The sequence below is a fragment of the Bombus vancouverensis genome, chromosome 15 (genome assembly GCF_051014615.1).
Source record: "Bombus vancouverensis nearcticus chromosome 15, iyBomVanc1_principal, whole genome shotgun sequence".
Lineage (NCBI taxonomy): Eukaryota > Metazoa > Arthropoda > Insecta > Hymenoptera > Apidae > Bombus > Bombus vancouverensis.
The window spans coordinates 7369382-7382618 of NC_134925.1; the positions used below are offsets into that span (position 1 = coordinate 7369382).

The 13237-nt window shown below is 33.8% G+C and overlaps 1 protein-coding gene across 2 annotated transcripts in view; it reads left to right on the forward strand.

Annotated features, from left to right (window-relative positions):
• Positions 1-13237, forward strand: part of Rab32 (RAS oncogene family member Rab32) — a 58811-nt gene that overhangs the window by 21599 nt on the left and 23975 nt on the right. The window contains exon 1 of one of the 2 annotated variants that reach the window (XM_033335158.2): positions 1050-3052. The exons of the other annotated variant lie outside the window; for it this stretch is intronic. Coding sequence (XP_033191049.1) covers positions 2858-3052 — 195 coding nt within the window. The 5' untranslated portion in view covers positions 1050-2857. Of the gene's footprint in view, positions 1-1049; positions 3053-13237 lie in introns of those variants that run through there. 2 annotated transcript variants of the gene reach the window in all.

Consider the following 13237-nt stretch of genomic DNA (forward strand, 5'->3'; position numbering starts at 1 on the left):
TGCAAAGTTGTTCGACCGAGTTCTCGTTATTTTCGAAATTATGACATTGAATTTTTCTTATCCCTTAAAAATGGAGACACGACGACTGCTTATGAGAACAAAAAAGTCACTGCTTTTCTGTATACTACTTGCCTTGGGGAAGAGAGCTTAAAAAAGCTACAGCGATTTTAAGCGTTCAAAGGTTCGTCGGACAAGTCTGGCACTTGCAGCGTTATTTCGTCAACGTGAGTTAGACTGAAACTCGCGATCCACACTTTTATTTTCATCTTCTTGCTTCTAGTACTTTTTTATATCTAGTCAGTGTTTAGAATGATTGCTGCCTGGTTTTGTTTTAAACTGTCTTACTGAAAATTTCACCTATCTTTTGTTGATACTTATTTTCTGACTAATTTATTAGTAACTTTAGTAATTAATTTAGTAGTAACTTTTTAATCAATTGACAACTTGAAGTTTCAAATCTTATTGTTTTCCCCCCAAAATCTCAATTCTTAGAATTAGAAGATTAGTCAGGAGTCTGATCAATCTCCTCCAAATTTCATCGAAATTTAAGACCTAGAATTCCAAAGAAGATGTTTGAAATTTCACTAAAATTCAAGAATCGGAACTCCATTCAATCTCCAAACCTTGCTGAAGTCTAAGAATCAATACTTTCTTTCACTTTCAAAGTTTGAAAAAGCTCAAAAGTCAGGATTTAATTCGATGGAATGACTACAACAAATCTTCAAATGTTACAAAAATTCATGACCTGTTTGGTTCAGAATTTCCTCCAAGTTTCGCTAAAATTCAGCACTTGTTAAATTCACGAGTTCTTCCTTTCGTCGGGATCTAAGACTTTTTCGCTTCTTCTAAATTTCAGAAAAATCCAGGACCCCTCCAATTCGGACCATTCTACGAATCTCGACAAAAATTCAGAGCTTCTGAAATACAGGCTCTTCCTACAGATTTTCTCACGAATCGCAGAAATTCCTGCAGATCTTTAAAAAATTCAGGCCATCTTCGATCTAGAGCTTTCATCGCCTTCAAAATTCACGACTTTCCTCACATTCGGAATTTTCTCCGATGTTAAAATTCAACATCGACGATACTCTGACGAACGTGGTCTCGCGAAACGCGTTACAAACATACGTTGCTCCTCCCAAAACCCAGAATATTCTACGAGAGATATCGCTATTCTATACACTGAAGAAGAAGATTTAATAATAAGATAAGAGTGGCCACGCGACCGATTTGTGCGTCTTGTATTTCCGCGCATCGAAAAGAAACTGTGGCTGCACGACGACGCCTAGGCACCATCATTTTTTTCTATCGTCAACAGACGATAACGTGTCGCCAACGATAACGTTTCCCAGACTAACCCCGGGACCAATAAATGCTGGGACTTTGCCTCCGAGTAGCGCACAATCCACGCGGTCGTTTCACAAATTCACGCTTCTCCCACTCATCTTCTTTTGCCTCTTCTTCAATTCCGATCGGATCCAGCTCGTTCCATCATCGACTGGAACGTAGACCTTCGAAGCCAAATATGAAGCAATCCCGGAAGATTTTTCTATTCGAAGATATTATCGATATTTGTAAAATGCACGAATTATACGTAATTACCAAGTAATTTAATTTGCTGAACGAGTAGTGTCGTCTGAACGTTGTATCGAATTGAACCGGCGTTGGTGGCTGTTGGTGCGGATTACAAGATTTTTCATGAACATTCTGTGAATTTCGGTGATTTATTAATGGAAGACGATCTGTGAGTATTTTCAGAATTTGTATGGTACTTTTAACAGAAACGAGAGAAGTGCTGTTTATGGAGATTTTGTGTTGTTTTGTTATTTGATATCAGTTACTAAATAATTAGCGTTCAGAGCGCAGAGACAATCAGCTAATATCGAATGATCAACTTTGTACTGTTCCAAAGTGAGTTTCCCAAATATTGTTGGATTGATAGCGTTGCTCGAGCAAGCTGGAGAACTGTCGTGTTTAGAAGCGATAGTAGACGCTATAGTATAATAACTTGAACCTTGAAGCTGTTCGAATGATCACCGGTGCTCTTCGGAAGATGAAAGTCGAGGAAGGTTTTGTTCCGAGCTTGTTTTCAGGAAGTTTTCTAAGAAGACCATATTGAAAGGTTGTATTGCTTCCTCGAGAGTAAGTCTCGCTTATAATTGTAGTAGAAAATAATTGAGAATCGAGCAAAGTGGCAGATATAAAATATTGAAAGTGCTATCAGAGGCAATCTTTTTACTAGATAATTGAAAAGGTAATTTTGTGTACTAGTAAAGAGTTGAATTAAATATCGAAACTCTAGCAAATAAAATTGGACAGTATATTAAAATCGGAGCCTCTCCAGATACGATGCTTTGATCAAACTTACAGATATTCCAAATTATTAATAATATTTTACAAAAAAGAAAAGTTAAAGAAGAACAAATATTCTAGCAGTATCGAAACTTATTATCGATACAGTAAAAACCGGTTAGAGCCACTCTAAATATTGCACAGCTCCAATCAAAGTAACAGATATTCAAAGTTATCGATAATACTTTATCGAAGAAGAGACAAGAAAACGTGTATTAAAGAGAAATTCTACAGAAATCGAATCTTATCGGTATACGACAGAAACTAATTAGAATCTCTTTAAATATACACAGACCACAGTCGTAAATGTCGTAATTCTAAAGATCATAGAATTCTGCATCGACGTAGAAGCCAATTGAAAATATCTGCGCACATCGAACGATAAAAAATATTGAGATTTTCGTGGCCTTCTCGAGCCACTGGTTACCAAGTTGATTACTCGCAACAGATTGAACGTAACGAGATATCCATCGACAGTATTGGGACGTAAAGTTCCTCGTTTTTGAAAATGTTGGATCGTAACGTGGTGTTGGTTCTTCGAACCAGACAAGACAGGACTGAAAGACGTTTGAGACACAAAAAGGAGGCGAATCCGCCACCGATGGAACCACCGCCGCAGTTGCTCAACAACAATTACCTGTACATCGATCTGAACATGAACTTCAGCGAGAACACTAAGCAACAGCCCACCAGAACGAGAAAGGTAGGCTTTTTTTGGTATTGTTACTGCTACTCTCGTCAAAATCTTCAGACTTTCGTCTGTCTTTGTTGGAATATCAATTCGTTTCTTGCGTTGATTAGGAGAAGGATTGATATTTAGAAAAGAATATTTTTTATCTGAAGGTAACAAACATTTCTTTGAGGGTGATCGCTTTGAGACGATAATAAATTTATGGAAATATGAGAATTATAAATTCGTTATAAGTGTACGGTTGTCGAATATACTAAAATGCATAGATTATTAATATTTTTTATCTGAAGGTAACAAAAATTTCTTTGACGATGATCGTTTTGAGACGATAATAAATTTATTGAAATATGAGAATTATAAATTCGTTATTAACGTACAGTTATCGAATATACTAAAATGCATAGATTATTAATATTTTTTATCTGAAGGTAACAAACATTTCTTTGAGGGTGATCGTTTTGAGACGATAATAAATTTATTGAAATATGAGAATTATAAATTCGTTATAAGTGTACGGTTGTCGAATATACTAAAATGTATAGATTATTAATATTTTTTATCTGAAGGTAACAAAAATTTCTTTGACGATGATCGTTTTGAGACGATAATAAATTTATTGAAATATGAGAATTATAAATTCGTTATAAGTGTACGGTTGTCGAATATACTAAAATGTATAGATTATTAAAATTTTTTATCTGAAGGTAACAAACATTTCTTTGAGGGTGATCGTTTTGAGACGATAATAAATTTATGGAAATATGAGAATTATAAATTCGTTATAAGTGTACGGTTGTCGAATATACTAAAATGCATAGATTATTAATATTTTTTATCTGAAGGTAACAAACATTTCTTTGAGGGTGATCGTTTTGAGACGATAATAAATTTATTGAAATATGAGAATTATAAATTCGTTATAAGTGTACGGTTGTCGAATATACTAAAATGTATAGATTATTAATATTTTTTATCTGAAGGTAACAAAAATTTCTTTGACGATGATCGTTTTGAGACGATAATAAATTTATTGAAATATGAGAAATATAAATTCGTTATTAACGTACAGTTATCGAATATACTAAAATGTATAGATTATTAATATTTTTTATCTGAAGGTAACAAAAATTTCTTTGACGATGATCGTTTTGAGACGATAATAAATTTATTAAAATATGAGAATTATAAATTCGTTATAAGTGTACGGTTGTCGAATATACTAAAATGCATAGATTATTAATATTTTTTATCTGAAGGTAACAAACATTTCTTTGAAGGTGATCGTTTTGAGACGATAATAAATTTATTGAAATATGATAATTATAAATTCGTTATAAGTGTACGGTTATCGAATATATTAAAATGTATATAGATTATGAAAATTGTGCTTTTGGAAATACAATGAACTTTAAGAGAAGAATAGACGACAGAGTGAATAAACTTGATCCCATGGATAAATAGGATGCGTGAGAAGAAGAGTATCATAGATGTGTTCTCTAAGACCGAGTTATTTCACTTTCTCCGACTTAGTATCGCCGTGAGAGAATCTCGGTTCAATGAAACCGAGCGAAAATAATTAGGTTTAGAGGCGCAGCCGGAGAATACCGGAAACGATATAATTCGTTTCGTAACAGCGACAATTTGACATCTCTTTCCGGTGCCATTATTCGTCTACCGCCGGTAATTAACCGCCTTGTCAAACATTTATCGCGATAATTGCCAATAAATCAAACGTAAATTATCGAGGATTAACTGTTCAACCGGAAAAGCTTCCTCGTTTATTTTCTTCGTGAAAATAATTGCTACTTACAAATTGTCGATTTTTTAAATAAACGAAAGTTGTACACGTAGCTGCTTTATAGAATTGGAATTTTACTTTCATTTAGCGTACATAAATTCTGAATATTCAAGTTGTTTTTGTGAAATTTTTGTGTGGTTAAATATTTTGGGCGAATTTTTATTTTTCCAGTGAATTATTTCTAATTCCTTCGAGATAGGGTTTTCTTTTCTTTTTGTGAATGAACGTACGTAGTAATATGATGATAATGATCGTAATGCACTTAAAGTTGAAGGAAAAAAGTGGACCAAGCAAATTGCCTTGAAAATTGCCTTTTCAATGCTACTTTAGGACGTTATGTTTCATTAGTCTTGAAATTATGCTTCGAAAATAGCTTTCTAAATTGTAGTATAATTTATAAATGTGGTTTATAAAATATGTGTTAACGATAGAACCACGAGACACAATAAGTCCAGAACGTCCTGCAATCGAATCGATTCTTAGGTTCATTTTATAGAAGAGATTTTTGTAGGACATTTTGTAAAATCTGGGATTTTGTAGACATTATATGGTTTTTTAAAGCTTTTATAAGATTTTATAAGATTTTTAAGAATCTAGAATTTTACAAATTTCATAGAATCCAGAAATTGAAATTTCATATTTCCTCGAAAGGAATCTTATAGTATCATTTATTTTTATTCTATGAAAATCCTTGTTCGTATTTCACAAAAAGAAAGTTATTGTCTATACAAAAATACAAAAATATTAAGAGAAATATTAAGAGAAAATATAAAGAGATAATTTAAGAGAAATATTTCCATTTTAATTTCACCAAATGAACGCAGGACTATCGTTTTCCGTCTTTCCTTCCATACGTCTTTTTCATACGTCCTCTTCGTACGTCAAACTTCACAAAATTGAGATCGAAGTATCTTTCGAACGAATTGTCTTCACGCACAACAAGTACCTTGATACTTTTGACAATGAAGAAAAGACACATCAATCGATGGATAAGAAAATGTAAGATTTCCTTTAAAGAAACACCGATAACCTTGAGATTGCTTCACTTTTCCCGGAGAAGGTTCTTCGTACAATCGTAAATAAGGCAGATATTTAGGTGATCTGATTTACTTTGAGACACCCTGTATAAGAATGCGTGTGCCTGGAGAAAAGGACAGTAGCGTAGAGTAACGAGACAGAACTTGTAGGATGTCTCGTCAGTCAACAGTCTCAGATATTCATAGGATTCTCCCCTTGGAAGCAACGAGGCTGCACGTCGCTCGTAATTTGGCTTACTGTCAACCTTTTAGCAGAGCTTTCACCGCCAGCCATCCTTCTCTCTTGGTTGCTGTCGAACCGCGAACAGACGAATCGCCATTATCGTCGCGAGAATGTAAGTTTTCACCGTGACTGTACGTAGTTCATTCTGCAAAAATTCATCTGTCTGTTCTGAGACGCTTTGTGTTCGTAGAAATATAGGGTAAAATATAGCGTCAACACGTGTCAGATAAACGTGGAGAGTCACTACGACATGGTTAATTTGAAACTTTGGTGTGCGAGATGCTCAGGTATTTATTTCCGAGTAAATCTAGCGATCTAATTGTTTCTTTTTTAATTTTGCGGTAAAGCGCGATTGACGTAAAATTCCTAAGGTTTCTTAAATTCTTGAGATTCCTAAAATTAGATTAGAAACAAAAAAAAAAAAAATAGAATTTTAAGGTTTCATTGAGAATTGGAATTGTACGGTGCGCTGAGATGTCATTGCGAGAACGTAGATGCCGAGTGGCGAATGAAATTAGGCTGTTGTAGAGATATTTTCTTAAATTTATGATAAATAATCGAGAGACTATTTTTAATAATTTCTTCGCTGATTAATTTGAAACTATGGTGTGCGAGATGCGCAGGTATTTATTTCCGAGTAAATCTAGCGATCTAATTGTTTCTTTTTTAATTCTGCGGTAAAGCGCGATTGACGTAAAATTCCTAAGGTTTCTTAAATTCTTGAGATTCCTAAAATTAGATTAGAAACAAAAAAAAAAAAAATAGAATTTTAAGGTTTCATTGAGAATTGGAATTGTACGGTGCGCTGAGGTGTCATTGCGAGAACGTAGATGCCGAGTGGCGAATGAAATTAGGCTGTTGTAGAGATATTTTCTTAAATTTATGATAAATAATCGAGAAACTATTTTTAATAATTTCTTCGGCGATTGACAACGAGAGAGCTAATTTGAGTTTTATTATGAAATTAGCATCGGACATCGTGCGATTAACGAAATCTCACGAATCTTCTTCGAATTAAAGCTATCACCTTAATTCAATCTATTTGATAACGTTATCTGAATGTTGCATAATTTTATTTGCCGCTGTTTCCAAGATATGCAGCCGGATATCAAAATTACATAAACTCGTTCGTAAATAATCGCTCGTAGTTCTTTATTTCTGCTACACTCTTTCTTTTTTACATGCTTACGTTCTTCAATTCGGAGATTACTTACAGAATCTTTCTCGTCAGATTAATCGGACAAAATGGTCTAATCATAATTCTGATGAAACGTTACGTCATATATGTATTTATAAAACCACTATCTTTTCTTCGGCTTCTATCAAAAAACAAGCTAAAAAAAAAAAGTTAATTCCATGAAAAATCATATTTTTATTATTCCATGTGCATTTGTATTTACTGAAAAAACATTATAGTATTCGCTTTATTCGTTAAATTATTGAAGAAAAATACACAATTAAGTGAATTGAAATCGAAAATTTGAACAACATTGCCCTTTTCATCAGTTTTTCTCGTCAATCACGTATACTTTGAATTGCATAGATTTTTTTTTTATAGAGAATTCGTCATTTTGTTCAACTTGTAGAACGTCAATCGTACATCGTACGTTCCAATACATACGTAACGTAGGTGTAGGTTCTTGCGAGTGTTAATCCTCGTTAATTTGCGATTACAACACTCGTCCCTGTTCCCTGGAGATAATTCCCTGACATTGCTGTCGCGAGGGAATTGCGTCCACAATTAGATTTCAATCGACCGATTTCCAAAATCATTTTTATCATTTACTTTGTAATCGTCGCGGTAAAAGTTTGTCGTAGCAAAGTCAGGTGAAAATGTGACGGAAATATAGATATTATAATTTGTTTGATATTATAATTATAAGTTTGCAAAATTCACTTTAATATTTTCTTATATGGAGTGAAACTTTAGTAACGAGCTAATGATTCATTAAAATTTGTAGCGTATTGTATTGTATTGTATTCTATCCAGGCTTATACCTATTACAGTCTGTTAATTAAAATTGGTAAATATAATAAAGTAAAGCCATGAAAATAAGTTTCATTGTGTTTTTGTATGACCGAAAGTTTAAACTGAGCCGTGTATTTTTTTTTTTTTTTTGCCTCCCGACTTTGAAAAACAGGATTTGCGATTATAATTTTTCTTTGAGGAAACGATATTAATTTTGCAAAATAAACGAAAGAAAAGAACGACAACATTGACTTATTTTCAATTAAATAACTTCAGTGATTTTGCTTACTTAAAAGAAATATACGATACAAGTTCTCCTTATCGTTAAGATTAATAAAATATTGTTATTTAATAAAAATAGAAATAAATAGATGATACATGATAAATAATAAATAAAATGTTTAAAGTATAAAAAAAATATCGTACGGACGTTGGCTGAAATTTTTAGTAATAATAAAATTAAGTCCAATGAAAATTTGGAAAATATTTACGTTTACATTCTTACTTAAAGAGTCTAGATTTTAATTTTAGAAAAGTTGTATAACCAACTGTATACTGCTCGTAATTCGTAGAACCAAAAGAATATATTTCGAGGAGTGTAATTTGCAACTGTTATAAGTGAAATTGCGCCGATGCAAATGGCAGGCTGATTGCAGGTAGACAGCATTAATACCTAATAGTGTTCCAAGTTTCGTGAGACTTGCGAATCTGGATCAAAGATTTCTTCGGGTCAGGGTTTCAAAGCTAATAAGCCTTAAAAGGTCAAATGGTTTGGATGGATCGATAAGTGGTATAACGGTTGTTAAACCAAGTGAAACGTATTCTTTGCTATTCAGCTGTTTGTGTCCATTTTATTCGCAATCTCAATATTTTCTTCGATAATTTGTTTCATAGTCACACAGGATTTCGATTCAAATACAAAATTCTCTAGATCGAACGGAAAGAGCCGCTGTTCCATACGCACTGATTTCATGGAATGGAAACTTTTGCACGACATTTCGTAGAATTTTGGATTTCAAACATAAAAATTCGAATTTTCTGGATATCACAAAATGTAGACTTTTAAGACTTTAGTTCTTTCTCGAATCGTAATTTTCACTGTTGATCACGAACGGTTTCACGAAGAGAAAGGGAACTCTGTTTTCTCGTATAAATCCATAATTACTCTAGTTTACCGTCTAATTAATATCGTCAGGCTCGAAATTCTTCTTTTGATCGACATAACACGGCGAATTAATGGGCCATATGGCGATCATCGTGGTCTATCGATCGTTTGTTCCTTAGAACATTTCTTTTCTTCATTTCAAGCGCGTTGACTTGGAAACCTTCTCTCTTGACGATAAATTAATCAACTGTCGAAAATGTCTCTAGCATCGTCGACATCTGCGATAATTATTCTTATTAATATCTTGCGATTCTTTTGACAAATTTCCATGATTCTTTGCTTTATAAACGAACTTTCTAACTTCTGTAACTGTGCACTGAAAAACGCGTATCTTGAAATTTGTAAAATATTATCTTGCATGTTTCACATACTTTAGGAAGTTACGAGCTCTCTCTATCTTGTCTCAAACACGATATTTTTAATTTGACATAGTGTACAAACTATAGTGCTCGTATGTCCTTTTTTTAAGTTTACAGGACAATGCTTCAATTTCGTGAAATTGAAATATCTGTCATTTTATTTTTTTGAATTATATTAAATGTACACATTTGTAGCATAGACTGTGCCAGGCTTTAAGGCTCACTACGATAAACAGATAATGATAATAATAATTGACAGTAATAATAATAATAATTATTTCATTTTTCAAATACGAAAATGCTTTGTAACTTCATATCAAAAGTCTTTGATTGAATAAATCTGACATTTATTTTCATTAAAAATAAATAACAACGTAAACGAGAAACACATTATCCGTAATTACCTACGATTCACATATTCATAATTATCTAACAATAATTCATAGTTGTGTACGATGTTTCACGACTAACTAGGAATTCTATTCGCAAGGCATACTGTTTTACAATTGAAATCAAATTCAAAGGAACACGCGGCATTTCGAGATTTAATATGTTCATTTTCCATGTAATATGCATATTATGCGTCGCATAATTTTACCATTTGATCGATCAACTTGTCTGTAATCTTAAAAACGATCGTTGTTTTTCACGTAGAAATAAGCTTCTGCCATTAGTACGCTGTCGATGGATCGTTGACAAACATCTTCATATGGGGATGGAAGATTGTTGTTTCTGTGTCGATTTGCATAATCGTTTACGTGACACGTTGTTCGATCTTCGTTACGAAGGCAAATTAAAATTCATATCTTCGTGATTAACGTGGAAAAAGGATTTCTCGTAAACAGACTGGAAATTATAAGTTTTAATTTCGTCCTTCGATGTTTTCTAGCTTGGTGCAATAAAAAAGTTGCTCTTTAAATGTAGAAACTCTAGTTTCTACTATCTTAACTTACAATCACAAGTTGATATAAAAATTCGTATTAGTTTATCAAGAGAATTTGTTAGCATCGACAAAATCATTTGTCATTGTAAAAGGACAGTTAGAAACTCTGAAAATTAACAAAATTGATCTATATACGGTGTTGATTAATATGTCGATTATTATATGGCTCAAGGAACTGCGAACATTTTAAGAAGATAGCACGATTATTAATCCTGCAAGTTCTTTTATTATTGTTGTCTTTTATTATTGACCTAATGGCGTTTTTCTTACATTAAAAGTTAAAAAGCATGTGAAGCTTGAGCAATGTACGACTGAGCTACGTATGAAGTAAAAATATGGACTACATTCAAAATATAGAAGATCGAACACTTTCAACCTGAAATTACAAAATCCTCTCACGTTTACAAAAATGAATTTTAAAAGATGAAAAACTACGTGAAAGTCAAATAATCGATTAATCCATAGAAAGCAAGAAAAACGCAATTTAAATTCGTATGAAAATACAGTGGCGAATGAAAGAAAGTGTAAAATTGATACACTGTGAATTTTATTCTACCAAATGTCCAAATCGGACAAATTGTGAATGTAAACAACTAAATAAAAAAAGAACGGTGAATTTTAGTAACATTTGTACTATAAATGTTTTACCATGTTGATAACATTTGTCCTGTATTTTATACAATATTTACAATTATTTATATGCAATACGTGCGATATTTATAATATTTCGTACACGATATTGCTCTTACTAAATGTAAATTTATAAAATCATGGTGTCTTTCTGTACTTTTTATTTTACAATATAAGCTTCTTTTCGTAAATAAACAAATGGCAAATTATCGTTAAAATCTCAGCATCCACTTCGATTTATAAATCAGATCCAAGGCAATTGAAAGAAAAGAATCGAAAAGAAAAAAAGAGAAAAATTCGTCCTGGCTGTCGCGTGATAATCGCAGAATTCATATGGCGTGGCGACCATAGAGGCCGTGCGAATTTTTCAGAACCGCGAAGAAAACCAGTATCTTACATAAAGCACCCCACGAGAGAACGACGACATAATAATGACGATGACGGGAGAATCGTAGACATCGAGGTCGTCCTTAAAGGATGTACGATGCTCCATCGTCCTTGATACGTCGCACAGACCAAGCAAACGATCGCTAATCGATGAAGCTAATTACATGACTCGAATGGGAAAAACAGGCTGACCGGATCGTAAAAATACGTTGACTAAACCTGCTTTCGTACCTTTGCCTGCAAATACTGCGTTTCCTATTAAATCGTTATATAATTTCGAGGACACGAATGATCAAGTAAATTTCTCAGATTTGCTTGAATTTGTATACCGGCTGCGGAAAGCGAAGAATCGAATAGCCAAGTATCTATTGGGTTGGCAAGTAAGTGATTGCGGATTTTGTCATTAGGTGGTATTGACAAAATCCGCAATCACTTAGTTGCCATCCCAATAGTTGTAACACCAACCACTGGTTTGTACAGGTAGAGCGAGTTCATTGATCTTCCTCGGTTAATGGGCTAAAGTCTTCCGCAGTAATTACGACGAACATGTTGACAAACGACCACGACCTTGGCCGATAATGGGCAACCGTGGCCAGAAAATTACCATCCGACCTGATAATAACGTGTACAGCTCCGTCTTACACCGGTTGCGCTTAAGAGCGGTTTACATAAGCGCGGTGAGAGGATACACGATGGTATGTGGCACGCTTAGAAACTTATGTAACCCGCGAATTCCATGCGGATTCACGGAGGATCTGCAATCTCGTGATCCGGTGATGGCTTTACGCGCCGAATGTCCCTTTCGTGGTATCCGGTTCAGTGGGACTCGGTTTGTTTCAGCGGCAATAATCTGATTTATTCTTGTCAAAATTATTTTCAACAATTGAGTGTTATTTTTTTCTTATTATTGTTATTAACCAGTTAATTGGGGAATTTAGTCTTAGAGCGTGTCTCTGGTCGTGGGGTTAGGTCATGGAGTGCGTAAATAAATACAAGCTACGACGAGTATACACGTCAACATGGAGAGAAGGAGAAAACTGGAAACGAGATGGTGGATGTACACGTATGCAGATTTGTAAGAAATTGAAAGATTTCGAAAGATGCAAAAATAGTGTACAATATAAAATAGCGTATAAAACATCCATAGAAACAAATCTTCCAGCAGTTACGTTAATAAAAATATCAATATAGTTGACGACTATTGTATAACGAAATAATAAATCTGAAGAAGAAAGCAGATAATGCTTTTGGTCAATTAGAAAGATTGGCGTGCGTTTGTCAATTAAGATTAGGGGAAGAGAAATCAGTTTTAATCTCCCTCTGGTTAGATCCGAACTCGTCCATTTTGTTGCGAGCTCGATTTTGAACTTTATCACTGGCTCATCCCTGGTCCGCTGTTAATTAATTAACGGAATTACCAGTGGCCTGCAGCACGCCAGCCGGCGACACGTAATTAGTGCATGAAAAGTGACTGCAAGATGCTGTTTCGCATAAGACGGGTTCTATTATCGTCTCTGTGTCTGTGCATTAAACAGAGCAGAACTATTATTCTATAAAGAAAATCATTGATCGTCGTCCGAGATACAAAACAAAATGCAAATGTTTGCCGTAGCGATTATATCGCGGCAGGAAATTTGTTGATATTTTCGTTACGTGTAAGCTTTACGAGAGTACAATATGATTTTG